Source organism: Budorcas taxicolor, chromosome 13, assembly GCF_023091745.1.
Source record: "Budorcas taxicolor isolate Tak-1 chromosome 13, Takin1.1, whole genome shotgun sequence".
Taxonomy (NCBI): Eukaryota; Metazoa; Chordata; class Mammalia; order Artiodactyla; family Bovidae; genus Budorcas; species Budorcas taxicolor.
In genome coordinates, this window is record NC_068922.1 from 66,229,612 (window position 1) to 66,249,579 (window position 19,968).

Sequence of the window (19,968 nt, forward strand, 5' to 3'; positions counted from 1 at the left end):
CCCTCTGATCCTAGGTTCTGTCATTGTTCAGGGCTCCCAGGCTTGGGGAGGGCCTTACCTATGGTCACAGCCACCCTGCCCCTAAGCAGGAACCCCTCTTGGTTGTCCCCATCAACGTCCCTCTGCTCCACTTGCCTCCCCTAGCGCCTCACGCCTCCCTCTGCCTGCAGGGATGGTGAACCGGGAGGTGCTGGACCAGGTGGAGCGGGGCTACCGGATGCCCTGCCCGCCTGAGTGTCCCGAGTCATTGCATGACCTGATGTGCCAGTGCTGGCGGAAGGACCCGGAGGAACGGCCCACCTTCGAGTACCTGCAGGCCTTCCTGGAGGACTATTTCACGTCCACCGAGCCCCAGTACCAGCCCGGAGAGAACCTATAGGGCGGGGCTACCGGGCCAGACTGCCTTCTCGGCTTGGATCCTGGGCGGGGTGGCCCCTGATGCGGGGTCTTGCCTGCCTCTGCCTGCCCGCGTTCCGTGGAATTGCCAGTGACGAGGCCCCGCCCTCTTCCGTGGTGGGGTGGGGCTTGGGGCCGCCCTGGGGGCGTGGCCTAAGGCTGCCGTCCTGGCTCCGCCCACCAACACGCCCCTTCCCTGCGTTGTCTCCTGGAGCTCTGGATGTCTCAGCGGGAGGCCCTAGGAAGAAAGGCTGGGGCTGAGGGTGCCCTTTTCTTAGCCTCAGCCACCCCGCGCACTGGCTCCTTGCCACTTCCACGCCACCCCAGGTCTGTCTGCAGAGCTGGCCAAAGAGCCTTTCCAAAGAGGAGTGATGGGCCTCTGGTCCCCGGCCTGCCTGCCGCCCTGGCCCATGCCGTCCGTTTCTGAATCGCCTGTTTGCGGAAGGCTCCTGGGTCCAGCCCTCTCTGCTGTGGCTCCCAGGCTGGTGAGGCCTAGCTTGACTTGATGACCGTGGGTGGGGGTGGACACCCTCCTCAAACCCTGCCCTTCTTAGGCTTGAGGAATCCTCAGAGATCATCAGTTCTTTGTCCCCGTATTACCTATGGGGACGCTGAATCCAGAAAGAGGATGTGACTTGCCCAAGGCAGCGGAGCACTTCAGGGTTGAGGTGGAATTGGAACCCGGTGCTCCCTCTGTCTTCCTCAGGAACCAGTGCCGTTGTCCTTGGAGGCATTGTGGACCGACTGGGGCAGCCCAGGGGACAAGGGGCCTGGGAATGGCTCAGAGATAGCAGGCAGAGTCCTGTTGCCACTGCTCGCTCAGTGGGGCTGTGGTGGGGGGAGAGAGTGGAGGTGGTTGTGGGGCTGAGCTAGAAATGAAGGGTATAAGGATAGGGAAGCAGGTTTTAATCAGAATGTGGGTGATTTTTTATCTTTGGCACTAGCCAATCATGAAAGGGAGCTCACAGGCTCTGGAGGCAATCAAGCGGAAGTAGAAGATCCAAGTGGTTGCGACCCTGGCCTCAGGACGGAACCCCAGGTCCTCCTTCCCCCAGTTTGTCCTGTGTTGTTTCAATGCCTGTCCCCTGCTCTCCTCTCCAAGTTGGCACCCTTAACTCACGAGTTGGGGAAGGAGTGCGTGGGCTGGGGTGAGAGAGGACAGATTGTCTATTGCCACATACCAGGACTGGCTGTGTGACCTCAGGCAGCCCCTGCTGCTTCTCTGGGCTTCAGTGTCTGCCTCCATATGTGGCCATGGCCTCTGCACTCCTGTCCAGACCCTATGGCCTGGCATCACGTGGTGAGTCCAGCCCGTGGCATCAAGAGACCGTGTTTTGGCCCTTGGGCTATGTGGTGGCTTCTCCCTGGGCCTCATCGTGCCCTTCTTAAATGGGGCAGCTGACAGTTTTATAGGCATTCTGCCAAGGGCCCCTGTGTGTGTGTATGTGTGTGTGTGCACGTGTATGTTCCTCCATGTGTGTCCATATTTAACATGTAAAAATGTCCCCTACTCTGTCCCCCAGCCATGTACATTTCACCCCCAGCCCCTCATCATAGCAATAACGTTCCTGCTGCCAGGGGTTCTTGAGCCAGCCAGGCCCTGCCAGTGGGAAAGGAGGCCAAGTGGTGCCTGCCTATGAAATTTCAATTTTTCCTTTCATACATGTGTATTACCCAAGTCTTCTCCTGTCTGTCCCAGTCAAAATTTGGGTTCACTCCAGCGTGCTCTCAAATCCCCTTCCAACTGCCCAGCGCCCTTTGTATAAGGTATCCTAATACTGTCCTTTTTTTTTTTAAAGCAAACAGTGTTTTGTAGTTTTCAGATGACTATGCAGAGGCCTAGGGGACCCCGGCTCTGGGCAGGGCCAGGGGGTCCCGCATTCCATGGCCCAGGCCTGGGGTGGGGGAGGGGGGAATTTGGAATTGGTTGTAAATACTTTGCATATTGTCTGATTAAACACAAACAGACCTCAGAGTTTGGCCAGTGGTTTCTTGAGTATCTATTGTGTGCTGGAGCGTGACAGGGGGTGGGATGGGAGGACAGGCTGTGTCAGAGGAGCCTTCGTGCAGGCAGCACCAGTGGCTGGACGGCTTCAGGCCAGGGAGGGACATAATCAGATTGGAGACCTCTGGAGTGCGGCTGTGTGTGAACATCTGTTCCTGTGTTTGGGGAGTGACCATGCCTGGCAGCAACCTTGCTTGTGTCTGGGTGAAGCCCAGGACTCTCCAAGTGTGAGCAGTTGAGGACTCAGATGCCCTGGGTGGATGATGGCAGTTGACACTCTGGGGGCTCCATGGGGGGCTGTCATGCCCTTGTGGAGTTGTGGATATCCCCACAGGGAGCTGTGGCTGTGTGTATGCTGTGTGTTTCCCAGGAGTGCTTGGGAGGGTGGGGGTGGTGAGACTGGGTCAGCAAAAGCCCTGGGTGTTCTGGAGAAAACTCCGAAGTTTCCTCTGTTCCCTTGTCCCCTTCACCAGGGCACACAGCCTGGGAAATTCATTTGCAACAGCCTATAGGAAGAAATGTATTTTTTATCAGATCACACACCTATCCATGTGAGTTACCTCTGGCCTAATGACACTGTTTAATCTGTTTAATTAAAAACAGATTTCAAAGTCGGGATGTTTCTCTGTTTGCTGTTATGTTCACATGCCAAACACCACAATGTCCGGATCTGAAAGGACATCTGGAGACTCCATGGGTGTGCGTGTGTCTTGGAAGCAGAGGTAGGAGCATGGGTGTGAGTGTGTGCTCCTGGGAGTGTCTTTATGCTCACGTGGGTACGCCTGTACGCCTGTTTGCTCATGAACACCTGTGCTGGTGTGTGGGTATGTGTCCAGGTGGCTTGTGAGTCCGGGCTCCTGGGGTTGTGTGCCCAAATGTGTGAACCTGCTTTTTTCCGGCCGTGTGGGTGCGATTTGTGAGTACTACGTGGATACCACTTCAGGAGGTTCTGCTTCAATCTGTGGGCTCCTGGGGCCAGGACCCCGAATTGAATGACAGGGCTCCTCTTGTCTGCACGGTGCATCGTGTGTGTTCACATGGATGCTTGTGGGCTCAGGACGTGCACAGAATGCCAGCTGCTTGGCCAGGGCCCACACACACGGTGAGGAAGGGGGGTGCAAGGACACGTGTGAGCAGCCCGGGATGCGCCCCAGCCCCCGGCGGGGACAAAGCGCCTGTCCTCGGCATCCTCAGCGGGATAAGGGTCGGGAGTGCGCCTGCGCAGCGCGGCTCTGGGCAGAGGGTTGAATCCCGGAGAAGCCCCATCCCCTATTCTCTCCATGCGATTCAGTGATCTGTGTTTCTTTATCTGTGTCTCTCCAGCTCTCTCTCTGGCTGTCTTGACAGTTTTCTGTGCTTCTTTTCCTTCCTTAACCCCCCACCCTCCCCCCACAGCACCACGCTCTCTTCTTGGTGTTTTTCTTTGTGTTCCTGTGCGCTCCTGATTGTCTGTGTGTCTGTATGTGTCTGTCTCTCCCTGTTGCTAGTTTCTCTTTTTCTCTGTGTCTCACGGCTGTCTCTATTCCTCTAGTCTCTGTGTGTTTCTGTCTCAGATTTTTTTTTTTAACCAATCTCTCAAAGCCTCTGGTTCTTCCCCAAGCCCTCCGGCCACTCGGTGCGTCTGTCCAGGCTGTTTCCCCCACTGAGAATGCCCTTTCTTGCCTCTCTGCAACCTGGCAAACTCCTTTTCATCCTTCAAAACATATCTCAGAGGCCACAGGTCACCTCTGGAAGCTCTCTTTGACGCCCCTGGAACTTGCAGAGGTTGTCACAGTGGTTCACAGGCTGGGGAAATTCTGGCTGAGGCACCCGAATGTGGCCCACAAAGGTGCCATCTGTTCAGGGAAGGGAGGCAGAGGCTCAGCCTGTCTCTCCCACCTATTGTCTCTGGTTCCTTCTCTGGTTTTGACTCCCTAGGCTTCTGTTCAATTTGCTTTTTCTCGACCCTTCGAGAGAGAGGCAGTGAAAAGCCTCGTGACGCTCACTCTGCTGGCCACCATCTCCCCGCCCCACTGCCGGCTCCTCCTCTGCCGCCCTCGTCAGTGTCCAGCTCTCACCAGGGGATTGGAAACCCTGGGACCTCCTCACCCCTCCACCTTTCCATCCAGGTTTCAGTGGTTTTTCTCGTTCTGCATGAATTTTTTTTTTCTTTTTGAGAAAAATAAGATGTTTGCAAACAACAACAACAACATTCCTTACAGTAGGGTAGGAAAGATACAGAAAAGCATGTACAATAAGAGGTGGTATTTGGGGCTTCCCTGGTGATCCAGTGGTTAAGACTCTGCGCTTCCACTGCAGGGGGCTTGAGATCCTGCTCGCCCTGCAGCAGGAATAAAGAAACCAACACGGTAATTGGTGCTATGTACCCACTCCCACCACCTAGAGAGGGTGGAACATGTTTCCGGGTGTGTATCCATCTGGGACTGTCGCTTGCCCTCTACCCTCTGGCTTCAGTGTCTCCTTGTCTCTTTCTCTCTGTCTCTTCATCCTTTGACCTGTTGTTACTGGCTCTTGGGCTTGATTCTTGATTCTTTCAGACATTCATATGTAAAACTTACATTAAAGATGGACCCTGGGCCCAGTCCTGCCAGGCAGCCTTGGGAGTGCAGGCACTCCCCTGTGTATCTGTCTCAGCTCCACACACCCGCTACACGCTGCCTCTTTTTCTCCATGTTTTCATTGACCTTCTTCCCATGAATTGCACTTCCAGTGTGTGCAGTGTGTGTGTGGTGTGTGCGGTATGTGGTGTGTTATAAGGCTTGTGTGTTCCTGATCCTTCCAGGCTGCGCCCCGCCCCCCAATCTGCTGTTGGTCCTTTTGCTCATCTTCTTTCATCCCCTTGCTCCTAAAAGTCCAACCAGACCTTGTGTTGGACACACACACATACAGACACACACAAGGTCCCTCATCTTTTTCTCCCATCTCTGTCCTCTTTTCCCATTTTTCTCTCCGGGTCTTCAGAAAGCTCTGGTTTGCAGAGAGGAAGGCAGAGAGAGACCTGCAGGGAGAGAAACACAGAGATGGAGCGATGGAGGTGGAGGGTGCTGTGGTGGTGGGGGATCTGGAGGGGAGATGAAGCTCTGTCCATCTGTCCATCCCACTCTCCCCAGCCCTCTCTCACTGGGGCTCTTACCACCCACTGCCAGACCTGTGCTTCCCTCAGAGTATGTCCAGGGGGACTCAGGGCTCTGCCTTCTGCCCATCTGTCCATCCGTCTGTGTGTCTGCCTTTGTTGCCCTGCCTCCCCCTTGCTGAGGTGTCATTAAATGCCTGTCTCTTTCTCTGACTGTCCTGTCCCCGTGTGTGTGTGTGTGTCCGTGTATCTGCGGCTGGGTCTCTGTGCCAGTGGGTCTCTTTCTCTACCTCCCACCTCCATCTCCTTGCAGATTTATTAAATATCTTTTTTTCTTCCCTTTCTTGTCATTCTGTGTGTGTGTGTGTGTGTGTGTATGAATGAACCTCCCTCTGCCCCCTTTCCCCTTTCTGGGGCTCCTAGGACTTGGTTTCAAGGGTCACTTTCTGCTTGCTCCCCATCCTGGCCCCAGACTGAACCCCACGCTTCCTCCAGCCTCCATCTCAAGGCCTCCCTCCCTGATGGTTTCCCAGGCAACCATCCCCAGGACACTGCACCCTCCACTCCAAACTCAACTCAACTCCTGTCTGCTCCCTCCCTGATCCTGGGCCCCACTCAGCCGTCACTCAGCCTCCCTCTGCTGTGGTCTCTCATTTTCTCTTCCCACTCCTGGCCCTGCTCAGAAGAATCCTGTCTCTGGTGGAGGAAGCCTCAGCTCCCTCACGATTGCCTGACATGTCTTTCCTTCCTTCCTGATTGCCCCTTCCCTGGGTTCCCTTGGCTCCAGCACTCCTTCTGTAGGGTCTGTCCTAGCCTTTGCCTCGTGTTACCCCATCCCAGGCTGGGCACTCAACCAGGGCTCCATGATGACTTCATGGGCCCTGGTCAGTTTTGCCTTCGTGGGTCCTTTCCTCCATAAAGATACAAAAAAAAAAAAAGTATTTTACAACATTGATATAAAGTGGAATATGTTAACATTATCTATGAAAACATTTTCGTTGTGTTAAAGTTCATTTTTTCTCCTGATTTTGAAATAAATTAAAACATTTTTCATGGGCCCCTAAAGGTATTGTGGGCTGTAGATGTACTGAGTGCCCTCTGTGCTGACCCTGGGCAAAAGCTGTTGCTGGCAGGCTCTATGTCCTCTGCACCTTCTACCCTCTCTGGATCTTATGGGTTCCACCCTGCCCCCGAGGTCTGCCCCTGACTTCCATATGAGAGCATCAAAGCCCCGTAGTATGTGTAGCACCCCTGCCCCCTAAGTCTCTGTCCCTCCCTGTCCATTTCTCTCACCTTGACAGGTTTGTCTTTTGCTCTGGGGTCCCCTGTTCATTTATTCATTTCCCCCAACAAACATGCGTGGCCCTGGCATCTGTGTGTCTGCCAGGGAGCAGGGGTCTAGCTCCCTGTCTGTCCCCAAGGCCAACTGCCTCCCACATCTGCAGGCTTATTGAATTTCTAGTGTGGGCTCTCTCCCCGCAGCCCCCCTCTTGCCGAGTGCTGGGGGTGGGTGTTTCATCTCATTCCCTGGGTTCTTCAGGCTCTTCATAAAGCACTTGTCATGAAGCAGCTGCCCTGCCTGGGTGTGTGTGTGCATGCATGCGTGTATTGGCCTGTACCCACCAAGTGCTTCACCCCTCACCCACTGCCCGCCAGCTTCCAGGGCTCCGCCATACCCTGTACCTCCTTTTAGATTATTCCAGATGTGCCTGCCACATCTTTCTGTCCCCCACCCAGGGCTCTCGCTCCCTCTGCCCTCCTCTTTTACCCTTGGCTTTTCCCTTCCTCATTCATCCTAACGCCTTCCAGCTCTGCTGTCACTCAGGTGTGTAAGCTTTCATTGTACACGTGGCCACTTTGCACCTACTGTGTGCCTGATCCTGGTTGGGGGTTGGGGTTCAGGGGTGAGAAAAATCTGCTGTGGAGCAGCTGTTGACCAGGCACTTAGTGTCCAGAAGGACAGATGAGCAGAGCAGATGCAGAAAGGCCCACTGTCCGCGGAGAGTAGAGCCGGGGTCCCGATCTTGAACAGAGGCCCCGAGTGCACCGCGCCCCCCAGGAGAGTAGAGCCGGGGTCCCGAGCTTGAACAGAGGCCCAGAGTGCACCGCGCCCCCAGGAGGGGGCTGAGTGAGGCCCCGGGGCAGCAGGTGCAGAAGCCAGGGAGGAGATGTGGGAAGGGGAAGCGCTCCCGGGGGCAGGACAGTCACCAAGCCCCTCTTTTTTCTGCCCCTGGTTCGCCCCTTTTCTGGAGAGTGTGATTGTGTGCTGGAGGGGGCAGCTGGGGAGGGGCCGAGAGTGAGTGAGAGGGAGACGGAAAGACTTACAGACCGACCCCAGGAAGGGGAGAGTGGTGCCCGGAACCCTGCCCTCCCCGCTTCTGTCCTGCTCTCTCCTTCCTGCTTCTCTGAAACTTCTCGAAACCTCATCTTCTCTCTGGGCTTCCTGCGATCATTCATGTGTTCACACACCTGTGTGGTGGGTATGGGCTATGCGTGTGTTGTGTATGTAGTTCGGCATGTGATGTGTTATATGGTGTAGTATTTGTGAGGTATGTGGGGTGTGGTGTGTGGTATGTGTGATGTGTGTTGTAGGGTGTGGTATCTGTGTGTGTGGTGTGTGTGTCATGTGTGATGTGTGTGTGGGGGGTATGGTGTGGTGTGTGTCATGTGTGATATGTGTTTTATGGTGTGGTGTGTGTTTTATGGTGTGATGTGTGTGTGTGGTGTGGTGTGTGTGGTATGGTGTGTCATGTGTGATGTGTGTTTTATGGTGTGGTGTGTGTGTGTGTGTGTGGTGTGGTGTGTGCCATGTGTGATATATGTTTTATGGTGTGATGTGTGTTTTATGGTGTGGTGTGTGTTTTATGGTGTGATGTGTGTGTGTGGTATGGTGTGTGTCATGTGTGATGTGTTTTATGGTGTGATGTGTGTGTGTGTGTGGTGTGGTGTGTATCATGTGTGATACCCCCGCCTCGGTGCCTTTCTCCTTTTCTCTATTTTCCTGTCTTTGCCTCTGTGTCTCTGGCTTTCTGTTTGCTTTCTTCTTTCTTTGTCTCTCTCTGTCTCTGCCTCTCAGTTTTAGGTTAGCTCTACATGTCACCCGGGCTTCTCTGGTGGCTCAGTGGAGAAAGAATCTGCCTCCAATGCAGGAGACACAGGTTCGATCCCTGGGTGGGGAAGATGCCCTGGAGGAGCGCATGGCCACCCACTCCAGTATTCTTGCCTGGAGATCCGTGGACAGAGGAGCCTGCTGGGTTACAGTCCACAGGGCTGCAGAGTCAGACACGCCTGAAGTGACTGAGCACGCATGCTCTACGTTCCCTGCATCCTCTGAGCTCTAGGTTAACTCTGTGTTACCCACATTAATTCATTTTTTCTGCCAAGATGTGACTTCACGGTTGTCTGTGTGCCTGTGTGTCTGGGTCCCAAGACATGTCCCCCCACTCGCTTACCCACCACCCTTCCCCAGACACATGTGCGGGGCCCTCAGGCTTGTGCGTGTGTCTGTGTGGCCGAGTCAGGCTCTAACTCGTCTGACCCCTGAACCTCTTGCGGAATTCCCAGTGTGGGCGGCCGCCTCCCTCACTCTACTCTGGGGGTCCCTGCCGTCGGAGGGGGCTTTGTTTCCTTTCACATCTAGGCTCTTCCTAGATGACTCCTTCCCTGGCAGTTGTGTGTGTGAGACACGGAGTGACTGACAGGGGCCCAGTAGCCCCTGCCCTGGCCCCTCTCGTTTGGGTCCTTGCTTCCGTGCTCATTCGCTGAGCGGTTTGCATCTGCCCCTCTGTTCAGCCAGCACTCTGCTGGGTGTGAGTGTGTAGCTGCCCAGTCTCTAAGGCGGTTCTGAAAGCCGCCCTGGTCCTGCGTGTGGATCCACAGAGAGAGGTTGTGTGTGTGTGTGTGTGTGTGTATCTGTGTGTGACAAGCCGTCTGTCACTGTGTCCCCTCGGGCACTTTACCTGAATCCTCTGCTCCCACGCTGAGGGGTAGTTCCTTTGTATTTTCTTTCGGTCAGCACACGCTGAACACCTCCCGTGAGTGTGAGTGTGTGTGTGAGTGAGTGTATGTGACAGATTCCCTTGCACCCCTTGCTCTCTGCTCCCCCTCCTTTTCTCCGGCTCCATTTTGCTTTTTGCACGCATGCTGACCTGTCTCTCTCCCCACTCCGCTCTATAGCTCTCTCTCTCCTTCTCCATCCGTCTCTGAGACTGTCCAGAGTTTCCTTTCGCTCCGTGCCTGAGCACATCCCTCTATCCATCTGCCTGTCTGATTGTTACTTCTGGGCCCTTTTCCTACCTACCCCCGTGCCTGGCTCTACTGTGGTCCTTGTCCTGCTGGGCTGTCTCGGTGCCCACGCCTCGCTCTCGGCCTCTGAGTTAGCCTGGCCCCTGCACCCCTCAAGTCCACCCCAGACTCAGCACCTTCCTTGCCCACTTCTCCCCCACTTGCTTGCTTCAACCCCACCTCCGATGACCCATCCTGGCCAGGCCGTTTCATAGCCAGTGGTGGACACCTGCTCCGGGAGCCCCCACCCCTGGCGCCTCCAGCTCAAAGGGCCAAAGTTGGCGATTTCTTTCCTGCCCTGGGGACCCTGCTCCCAATTTGGGTCTCTCTGGGGTCTCTCTCTCCTTCCATGTGAGGGTTTAGGCACTGGGCTTTCTCTCTTGATCACATTAGCTTTTTAATCCGTTTCTCATCAGACTTTGCCAGGTTTGCTCTTACCTGGACATTGTTACAGTGTGTGTGTGTGTGTGTGCGCGCGCGCGTGTGTGCACACGTGCATCTGTTCCTCTGTTGTTGTCTGACATTCATCTTTCCTTCCCTCTCCCATCAACTCTTTCTCTCATTAGAAAAAATTGAGGTATAACTTGCATACCATAAATGTACAAATCTTAAATGAAAAACCTCGATGAATTTTACATGGGTCTACACCTGTGGATCCACATCCCAGAGCAAGAAACAGATCATCTCAGCCCCCAGCAGCCCCCTTCTCGCTCAGGATCACCACCAACTGCCAAGCGAACCGGTTATTCTGACTCTCTTACTGTTTATTCTCGTTATTTTAAATCCAAAACGCAATTGGGAATTTTTTTCTTTTCCTCACTGTGTATACATGTGACATTCTGTCTATCTGCTTCGGAACTTTCTCAGGCATAGCTTTCCTTCTGAGAGTCCCTCATCTTTGTTCCTTCATTCGATCAACAGTTATTGAATACCTCCTGAGACGGGCTGTGTGTGTCTAACCCACTCCCTCCCTCCCTCCCCGGCTGCTCCCTCCCCGCTCGCTCTAAGTCATTATTGAATTCTGCTTCTGTTCCATGCGTCACTGCAGGAGTGTATGTGTGCGTGAGAGTGTGTTTGTCTGTGTCCTGCTTGCCCACCACCTCCCCCTCTCTCCTGCTTGCTTCCCCCACCTCTGCCTCTCTCTCCTCCTCTCCCACTCCTGTGGGCTCCATCTAGAATTTTCCAGGTGCGCCTGGCTCTGTTTCTCCTTCTCTCTCTCCTTTCTTCCCTCACTGTCTTGGAGGGTGGGTGAGCGCTGTGTGTGTGTGTGTGTGTGCCTGGCCTAACCCCCTCACCTCCTGCCCCTCGAAGCTCCCCAGACCTCTTTGCAAACTCCGTTTGCTCCGCAACTAGCGGCCATCAGGGTCTCTAGCCGAGCTGAGCCCCAGATCCGTCCCCCCACCACTGACCCGTCTCCCCCATCCTGCAGAGCACCCGTCCCAGAGCTCTCTCCGTGCACCTCCCTCTCATTCCCTGGTTGTCAGCATTGTGTTCCTGACCCCCTGAAATGGCTTTGCTGTGGCCTCTCCCACTCTCCAGCCAACTCGGGTCTGACTCTGCAGACAAGCCCATTCTCTGAACCCCGAGGACACCGCGTCGCTTGACCTTACCCCTCCCTCCCTGCTGACTCCTTCTCCGTGTCTGGTCCTGTCACCTGTTACCTGTTGCCGTGCTCCAGCCTGCATCCGACTGCAGGAGAATTTGGTCAACAAACATGGTTGCTGCTCCGTGATGGGGTGTTGGTGGGGGGGCGCTTGAGGGAGACAAAGGACCCCTCCACCCCTCAGTCCCCCTGCTGTGGGGTAGACCTTAGAGTCAAAAGGGTATCCATGGCCGGGCTCCCTGGTGTGGAGGGGAGCCCCCGAGCCTGGTTAGGCTGCAGTTCAGGCACCTGGCCTCATCTCCATCTTCTCGTCTCCACCAACCTCCCTGTCCTTCCGTCTCGCCCTTGCGGGTGTCCCTCCCATCTCTCCACATGTCAGTGTGTGTGTGTTCCCGTCTGACTCAGGTTGAAGGTCTGTGTGTCTCTCCCTGTGAGGTCTGTCTGTTTGTCCCTGTGCACCGGAGCGTGTGATTATCTGCTCGTCCTATCTGTGTGTCTGTGGATGCATTTGTGTGTGTATTTATCTGACTGTCTGGTGTCTGTATTTGTGTGTATATGTACATCTGTCTCTCTGGGTTTGTGTGTTTATCTGGTCTGTGTGTCCTGACCTGGAATTCTGAATGTCTCTGCCCCGAGAATGGGAGTGTGTGCTGGTCTCGTGTGTGTGTGTGTCTCCTGTCTGTATGCGGTGTTGCGTGTGTGCCTGATGTCCATCTGTGTGTCTCAGGGACAGTCCTTCCTGGTTGTGTCACCATGAGTTGTGAGAATCACTGTGTCTCTGGCCTGTCTCTATGAGTGGAGGGGTCTGTCTGGATGATTTTGTCCATGTGTTCTTCCCTTTCTGTCTGGGGGCTCCTTGTCTGTCTGTCTGGCCCCAGATCCCCCCAGTGCTGGGCTATCCAGCTCACGTGTCTCCCTCACCCTCCTCTCCCTTCTCTGCATCCCTGCTCCTGGGGGCTTTGATGGGATATCACGTCACGGTCTGTGCCCGGTGGCCTGAGCGTGGGCTGTGTGTCACACCTCACGCCCGCGTGGGCCGGCAGCATGCGTCATCCTGAGCCCCTGACGGCGTGGGGGTCTCGCCTGGCTGCTTCCGCTTTCCCTCTGCCTCCCTGCTCTCCCTTGGAGCCTTTCTCAAGCTTTCTTCTCCTTTCTTTCTGCGTCTTGCCTGCGTCTCTGTGAATCTCTCCAAAGCACCTTGCTCTCGCCCCTCCTGTTGCTTTTCTGTTTAGGGAGTCTGTTGGGGAAACTTTAAGGATTTAATCAAGTCTTAATCAACCAACCCTGCAGGGGGCAGAGCCAGCAGGGCTGGGGCCTGACAGGTCCTCCTTGTCCTTCTTATTGCTCCTGTTCTCATTAGGGTCCGTCTCCCTGGGGGACACTCCCCTTCAAAACCCAGGCACCCACTGGCACCTACAGGAATGGCCTTGGCTGCAGGCAGGGCTCCGCTACCCCCTACTCCCCCAGCCCCTGCCTGCTGCCCTTATGCTCCAGCTACCCTGCCCTTGCCTTTCCTTGACTGAGACGTGCTGCCCCACCCCAGGGCCTTTGCACGCGCTGTCCCACATGCCCGGAGTGCTCTCTCCTGAGATTTGTGTGCTCGCTCACCTCTCAGACCATTGCTCCATTGTCTCCTCTTCAGAGAGGCCTCCCTGATGACTGAGCCTCACACAGAATCCTCCAGTTCAGCTTTCCTTACCTTATTTCACTTTCACTTTTGGGGCGTCCCTGGTGGCTCAGAAGGTAAAGCGTCTGCCTCCAATGCGGGAGACCTGGGTTTGATTTCTGGGTCGGGAAGATCCCCTGGAGAAGGAAATGGCAATCCACTCCAGCACTGTTGCCTGGAAAATCCCATGGACGGAGGAGCCTCGTAGGCTACAGTCCATGGGGTCACAAAGAGTCGGACACGACTGAGCGACTTCACTTTCAATCTTCACCTTATTTTGCTGTCTTTGTCTTCAGAGCTCTCTTCACTGCAGCTGTCATCTTTTAAAATTTTTTTCTTTATTTTAAACTTTATATATATATTGGGGTATAGCTAATTAGGAGCTTCCCTGGTGGCTCAGATGGCAAAGAATCTGCCTGCAATGTGGAAGACCCAGATTCGATCCCTGGGTCAGGAAGATCCCCTGGAGAAGGGCATGGCAACCCACTCCAGTGTACTTGCCTAGAGAATTCCATGGACAGAAGCAGCTGATGAGCTACAGTCCATGAGGTCGCAGAGTTGGACACAACTGAACGACTAACACACACACATAGCCAATTAACCAACAATGTTGTGATAGTTTCAGGTGAACAGGAAAGGGACTCAGCCATGCACACACATGTATCCCTTCTCCCCAAAGCCCCCTCCCATCCAGGCTGCCACATAACATCGAGCAGAGTTCCATGTGCTATACTGTAGGTCCTTGTTGGTTATCCATTTTAAACACAGCAGTGTGTACATGCCCATCCCCAACACCCCAATTGTCCCTCCCCTCCGGGCAACCATAAGCTCATTCTCCAAGTCCTGCAGCTATCATCTTATCCATGCGTTTCTTGGTTTATTTTCTTTCTCTCACACCATCCTCTCTGCCACTGTGCTGTAGGCTTCCGGAAGAGGCAAGGACTGTCTGTTCGTTGCTGTGTCTGCAGGTTCAAGAACACTGCCCAGCCCGGGGAAGGCCCTCAGTACATGTTCTCTGACTCATTGAACAACCTAATGTCTAAGTCCTGCCTGGCTGGGATGCAGGGAAGTGCCTCTTCTTGTTCATCCAGTTCCAGGGAGGCAGCCCCAGCTCCAGCCTTGGGGACTCCATCAGCTGTCACCTGTGCCTAACTGGTCCCCAAGTCCCGGGGCCTTGGCTGAGTCCTCCCTGCACCCCAGTGCCCGCTGCTCACAGCTTATCAGCCCCCACTTGAGTGACTGATGCCCGCATCCTCTCTGGTCTCCTCCAGGATCTGATCTTACCCTGGGGACCCCCTCTGCCCACTTAGGGGACCAGTCACAGCTCTGCAAAGCAGCTCTGCTCATGTGCTCTCCTGCCTCATGGGTCTCTATGGCGCTTGCCTGCAAGAAGCGTTCAAGCCCACGCGCCCCCCCCCCCCCCACTCCCCCAACACCCCACATCTGCCCACCGCCTCCCTGCCCTGTCCTGTCCTCTCCTCTGGCTTCTAAGCCCCTCCCCCACCACACCTCCCACCCCCACCATGTGCAGCATGCCTCTCCACCTTTGCAGGTGCTGTTCCCTCCACCTGGAAATCCCTTTCTGCACATGCCTGCTTGGTGAACTATTTTTATTATTATTTTTAATTCTATTTATTTATTTGGCTACACTGGGTCTTAGTTGCAGCATGTGGGATCTAGTTCCCTGACCAGTGATCGAACCCTGGCCCCTTGTGTGGGGAGCGTGGAGTCTTGCCACTGGGCCACCAGGGAAGTCCTTATTTTTTAATAAAACAAACTTTTTTATTGAGGTGAAATGTGTATAAAATGAGCCATTTTCAAGTGAACAATTTAGCGGCATTTAGTATCTCCACAATTTCGTGCAACCTCTACCAAGTTACAAAATTTTTTTTTTAATCACCGCCCCCGCCCGCTGAAAGAACATGCTCTGCCCATCAAGCAGTGATTCTCCATTTCCCGTCTCCCTTCCTGTCCCCGGTCACAACCAATCTGTTTTCTGTCTTTACTGATTTATCTAATCCAGATACTTCAGATAAATGGGACCCTCCCATATGCGACCTTTTGAGTCTGATTCCTGTCACTTCCTGTAATGGTTTTGAGGTTATGTGTCCCGTGTGTTAGGACTCTGTTCCTTTTTATGGCTGTATAATATTCCAGTGTAAGGAGAGACCACACCTTGTTCACTTTGCTTTGTCTTGGGATACTGACCCTCCCTTGTCTGGCCCTCCTGTTCCTGCGGGTGATCTGGGCCTCCCTGGGCTGGCTGCACACCCTGGACGCCCCAGGCTATGTCTCCCTTCCTTCCTCCCTGAGCTGCCTACCGTGGCCACCTCTTGAATCTCACTGCCTTTCCCCTTTGCCAGCCTGCCTCCTGCTGCCCCCTGGCTGGCCAACCATCCCCGTTTCCCCCAGGTCAAACTTTCTAGACACCAGCTCCTTCTCCAACACGCCTCTGAGCACGTCTGTCCTCCCACGTCTATCCAGCATCATTCATCCCCCGTGCCATCAAAGTCCAGGTCTCAGCTCCCACTGTCTCTCTAGCCTTGTCACTCCTCCAGCTCCCCACGCCAGCTGCCCAGACCCCTCCTGTGGAGTTCTCACCGCTCTGTCCCTAGTGTTGCTCCCTGACCTGCCTCAGAGCTCCAGAGATCAGATCCAAGTCATCTCCCCCACAACCCCCCTACCGCTGGTGGAGTATCTTTAGGAAAGAAGGGGCTTCCTGAATAGCTCCTACCCCACTGTGTGCTGATGGCATCCCTTCGTCAGTTCAGGCTTTGGGTTGCCTGTGCCCAGGATGGTGCCTCCCCCTGGGGGGACCTCTGCCCACTCCTCTGAGAGCCTCCTGCCCTGTGTTCTCTCCTACCTTTCTCTCTGAAGCATTAGGTGGCTTTATGCTCCTTTCAAGCATCAGATGCTTTGTTGTGTGTGTGTGAGTGTGTGTGTGTGTGTGTTGGTCTGTCTGTCCGTCTGACTGCCCGCCACACTGTACTCCTTGCTTTCTGTCTGCTTCAGCCCCGGGGGTCATTGTCATTCTTTGAACGTATGTCACACACACACACACACACACACACACACACACACACAGCGAGAGAGGGAGAGAGAGACAGAGACAGAGGCGCCCCCTGCTCGGCCCGGCCCCCCTCTCTGCAGGGTTCTTGCTTTTGTGTTTATTCTGTGAGTCTCTGTCATTCAGCCCTCTATTCAATCAACACGGCTCCAGTCTCTCTTGTTCGCTGGGCTGTGTGTGTGTGTGTGTGTGTGTGTGTGTGTGTGTGTGTGTGTGTGACACTCTCTCTCTTCCCCTCCCTCCAGCCGGTTCCCTCTCTGTCTCTAAGGCGGTAGTGGAGTCTGCCTGGGCTCTGGGAGCAGGAGGTGGAAAGAGTAGGGGCGCCCCTCCCTGCTTCCCTTTCCGCTCTGGTCTTTCTGTCCCCACTGTCCATCTCTCAGCCTCCGTTAACTCGGGGTCTTTCCCACGTCGCTGGCTCTTCATCCCGCTTCCCCGTCTGCCCAGCACCGTTTCCCTCTCTGCCTCTCTGTTCCCGCCACACTCTGCCTTTTGTCCGTCTCTTGGCCTCCCTCTCCTTCCTCCTCGACTTTTCCAGATGTGCCCATGTCTGACTCTGTCTCATGCCACGTGTTTCCCTCTGAGCCTCCTCCTCTCGGGCTCTGCTTCCTCCAGGGCTCTGTGTCTCTGTGTGAACGGATGTGTGTCCGCGAGTGTGTCTTCACACCCGGGTCTCCTGTTCCTTCCACCATCCCCTGCTGGAACTCCCAGGGGTGCCCTGCCTGGGGACCAGTGTCTTCCCAATGGCACCCCCAGCTGTGACTTCACCACCTCCTGGGGCATCATGCTTGATGGGGTCCTTATACCCTCACATCTGGCAGGTGCCACCAATCTAACCCCTCCCTCCCAAGCCCTCTTGGAGTTGGGGCTCTCCATCATTCCTCTAGTTGTCCAGGTCAGCTGGGTCCCTCTCCCCCCATAGTAACCCACCCTGTAGACACTGTCCCCCAAGCAGCTCTCAATTCACCCGCCCCTCTCCCTCCCTGGTCAGGGCACCTCGTTTCTCTCTGGAAGGCTCCCCTGGCTTCCTTTCTGTTCTTCCTGCTTCTGCTCCCATCAGGGATCAGAAACAACCCCCAACCCCTAGACCCCAAATCCCTTCAATCTCATCGTGCAAAGAACAAAGCCAGCTTCCGAGGTCTTCCAGGCCCTCTGCTCAGGCTGCAGGGGCGCTGCCGCCTCCTTCTGGTCTCTGCCTCTCTCTCCCTCTGTTTTTCGCTGTCTCTGCCTCTCTCTCTCTCACCAGGCACTTGTGCTCCTCCAAGCCTTTGCCCTGTGCTCAAGCATTCCCCTTGCCTGCTAAGCGAGGCCCCCTTCTACCGCAGGCCTTCTGCCCCATCTGTTTGGCAAACTCTGCTTCCTCCCCCCACCCCACCCTGGACCCTGCTTTGAGCTCTTGGGCTCTGGGACCCTTCTCTGGGAGATGCTCCCTGCCCAGGCCTCGGGGTCAGCCCAGACTTGTCCCCCCAAGACTGCAGCAGGCTTGAGGGGACCAACCGAACCCTGGACTTACAGTAGGTGATCAATAAATGCGCCCCAGTCTCCTCCAGGAGTTTGTTCTCCCTGTATGAGATGTGTGTGGAGGTCTGGGGCTCGGAGCCTCAGTTTGCCTCTTTGCCCTGCCCCCACTGCTCCCTGCTCTCCTTGGTTGGGGGGTGCTGTCCTCAGTCCCAGGATGGGGAGGGATGGTGTGTGTGTGCTCGTGTGTGTGCGCACGTGGACGTGTCTGATCACTACCCTGCTTGTTCCTGTAGCTTCATCTCCATTCAATCTCCGTACCATTTTTCTTTCGCTTCTTTTTCTTTCAAGGCACATGTTTTCTCCTGATCCCCAAAGTCATACATCCATCTTCACGACTGAGCGGTTAGAAAATACAGACAAGCCCAGAGAAAGCAGTAGCAGTCCCCTAGTGATTCCATTCCCCGAGGCGGGGCCCCGCCCCCAGGGCCGAACTGTAGCCCCCGTGCCCCTTCCTCTGTCCCCTCTGTCTCACACTCCCTGCCCCTCTTGGCCTGTGTCGCTGTCTCCGGTTGGACTCGGAGCCTCTCTCTGTCTCTCCCCGTCTGTTCCTTTGTCTCTGGGTGCCTGCTTCTGTCTGCAGGGGCCCTGCTTTCCCCATGGGGGCAGGTATCTCCCACATCCACGCTCATTCATTCATGAAACCCGTCCTGGAGAGGCTGGGACCCGGAGAGCGTGTGTCTATGGGATGGCAGGTCCCCTCCCACTGCTCAGGTCTCCTGGAATTTTACCCCTAGTCTCTGTGAGCCCGGGGGGCGGGAGGTGTGTCGCGCTCGTGTCCATGTGTCTGGCTGCCTGACACCCATCTGCCTGATTGTCTGCGTGCCACCGCCCTCTCTCCACAGCCTGGTGAGATTCCCGTCTGCTTCTTGCCCTGTTTTGTGCGTGCGCTCGCGGATGTGTGTGGCCCCCTCCGCAGGCTCTCGCCTCTCTCACTTCCTCTCTGTGGTTTCCTCACAGTTTGTTCTCCCTGTGTCTCCCTTGGTCACTCCCATTCATAAGTTCTTCTGCTCATTCAAAAAATAGAGCATCTTTTTGTTCTAAATTGTCTGCCAGCAACACAAATTATGTTATTACCATTGTAATAAGAAAATCTTGTGGAAGTTATAACCACAGCCACCATCAGAGTAATGCAGGTGTTAGGGGCCTGTTGTCAGTGGCCGTGCTGAGTCATGTCCTGGGCTAGAGGGTCATGTGTGCATGTGTGTGTGTGTGTGTGTGTGTCTGTCCGTCCATCTCTGGGCTTCCCTGGCTGCCTCTCCTTCCCCTTCTCCATCCTTTTCCTTCCTTGGAGACTTCTGGAATTTCACTCTGGTTGTTCATGCTGTGGGCATAAAAAAATGGGCTTGTGTGTGTGCCTGTTGGGGGCAGTACATGTGAATGATACCTGCCCCCATGGGGGAAGGGGCATGGAGCGGTGTGTGAGCCCGTGAGTGTGCAGGCGGGTGTGGAGTGTGTGTGTTCGCGTGTGGTCCACGGTCTCGCTGCTTCGCTGCAGCTTTGGCAGGCTTTGTTCCTCCCCCCACCCCGAGGACATTTTCTCCCTCTCAGAAATGACATTTATTGTTTTCCTTTGGTTTCAGAAGTAATATGTGTTCACCGCAGAGAAGGTGGAAAATACCAGAAAGAACGTGCAGAAGAATATGAAATAAAAATCCCCTGTAATCCCAGCTCCTAGAGAGAAAGGAACCACTATTAACATTTGGGGATCTTTTCACAATCTTCCTTGTATCTGTGAACCTTTCTTTTGCTCCGTGTGTGTCTTTCTCTGCAGGTTCAGTTTCACTCTGTTCTTACTTACCTGTTCCTTCGGAAGCATTTGGGGGGGTCCCCATCTGGGACACCCCCGTGTGTCTCTGTCAGCTGGTCTGCATGGTCTGAATGTCTGTCTGGGAAGGTCTGTCTGTCTGGCAGTCTCCTCCCTCCGCTCCTTCCTCCTTCTGGGGCTTAATCAGATGTGTGTCCGTGTGTCCGTGTGTGTGTGTGTGTGTGTGTGTGTGTGTGTGTGTGTGTGTTTGTATACAAGATGGGGGAGGAGAGGAAGCTAGACAGAGAAACCCAGAGAAAAAAATACCGGGGAGTGGGGGGGAGTATTTAGATTAGAGGCAGAGACAGAGAAAGACCCATCCTCCCTTCCTCTCCCTTCTCTCTCTCTCTTCTGCTGCCGCCATCAGGATGCTGGGGCCCTTCTGTGTCCCACCAACCCTTTTCCTGGCCTGTCCATTTGTTCTTGGGTTTCTTAAGTAAAGAATCCGCCTGCAATGCCGGAGACCTGGGTTCGATCCCTGGGTTGGGAAGATCCCCTGGAGAAGGGAAAGGCTACCCACTCCAGTATTCTGGCCTGGAGAATTCCATGGAC

The 19,968-nt window shown here is 54.9% G+C and overlaps 1 protein-coding gene across 1 annotated transcript in view; it reads left to right on the forward strand.

Annotated features, from left to right (window-relative positions):
- Window positions 1-379, forward strand: part of SRC (SRC proto-oncogene, non-receptor tyrosine kinase) — a 36,325-nt gene extending 35,946 nt beyond the window's left edge. The window contains exon 14 of the mRNA XM_052650543.1: window positions 171-379. Coding sequence (XP_052506503.1) covers window positions 171-379 — 209 coding nt within the window. The remainder of the gene's footprint in view (window positions 1-170) is intronic.
- The last annotated feature ends 19,589 nt before the right edge of the window (window positions 380-19,968 follow it).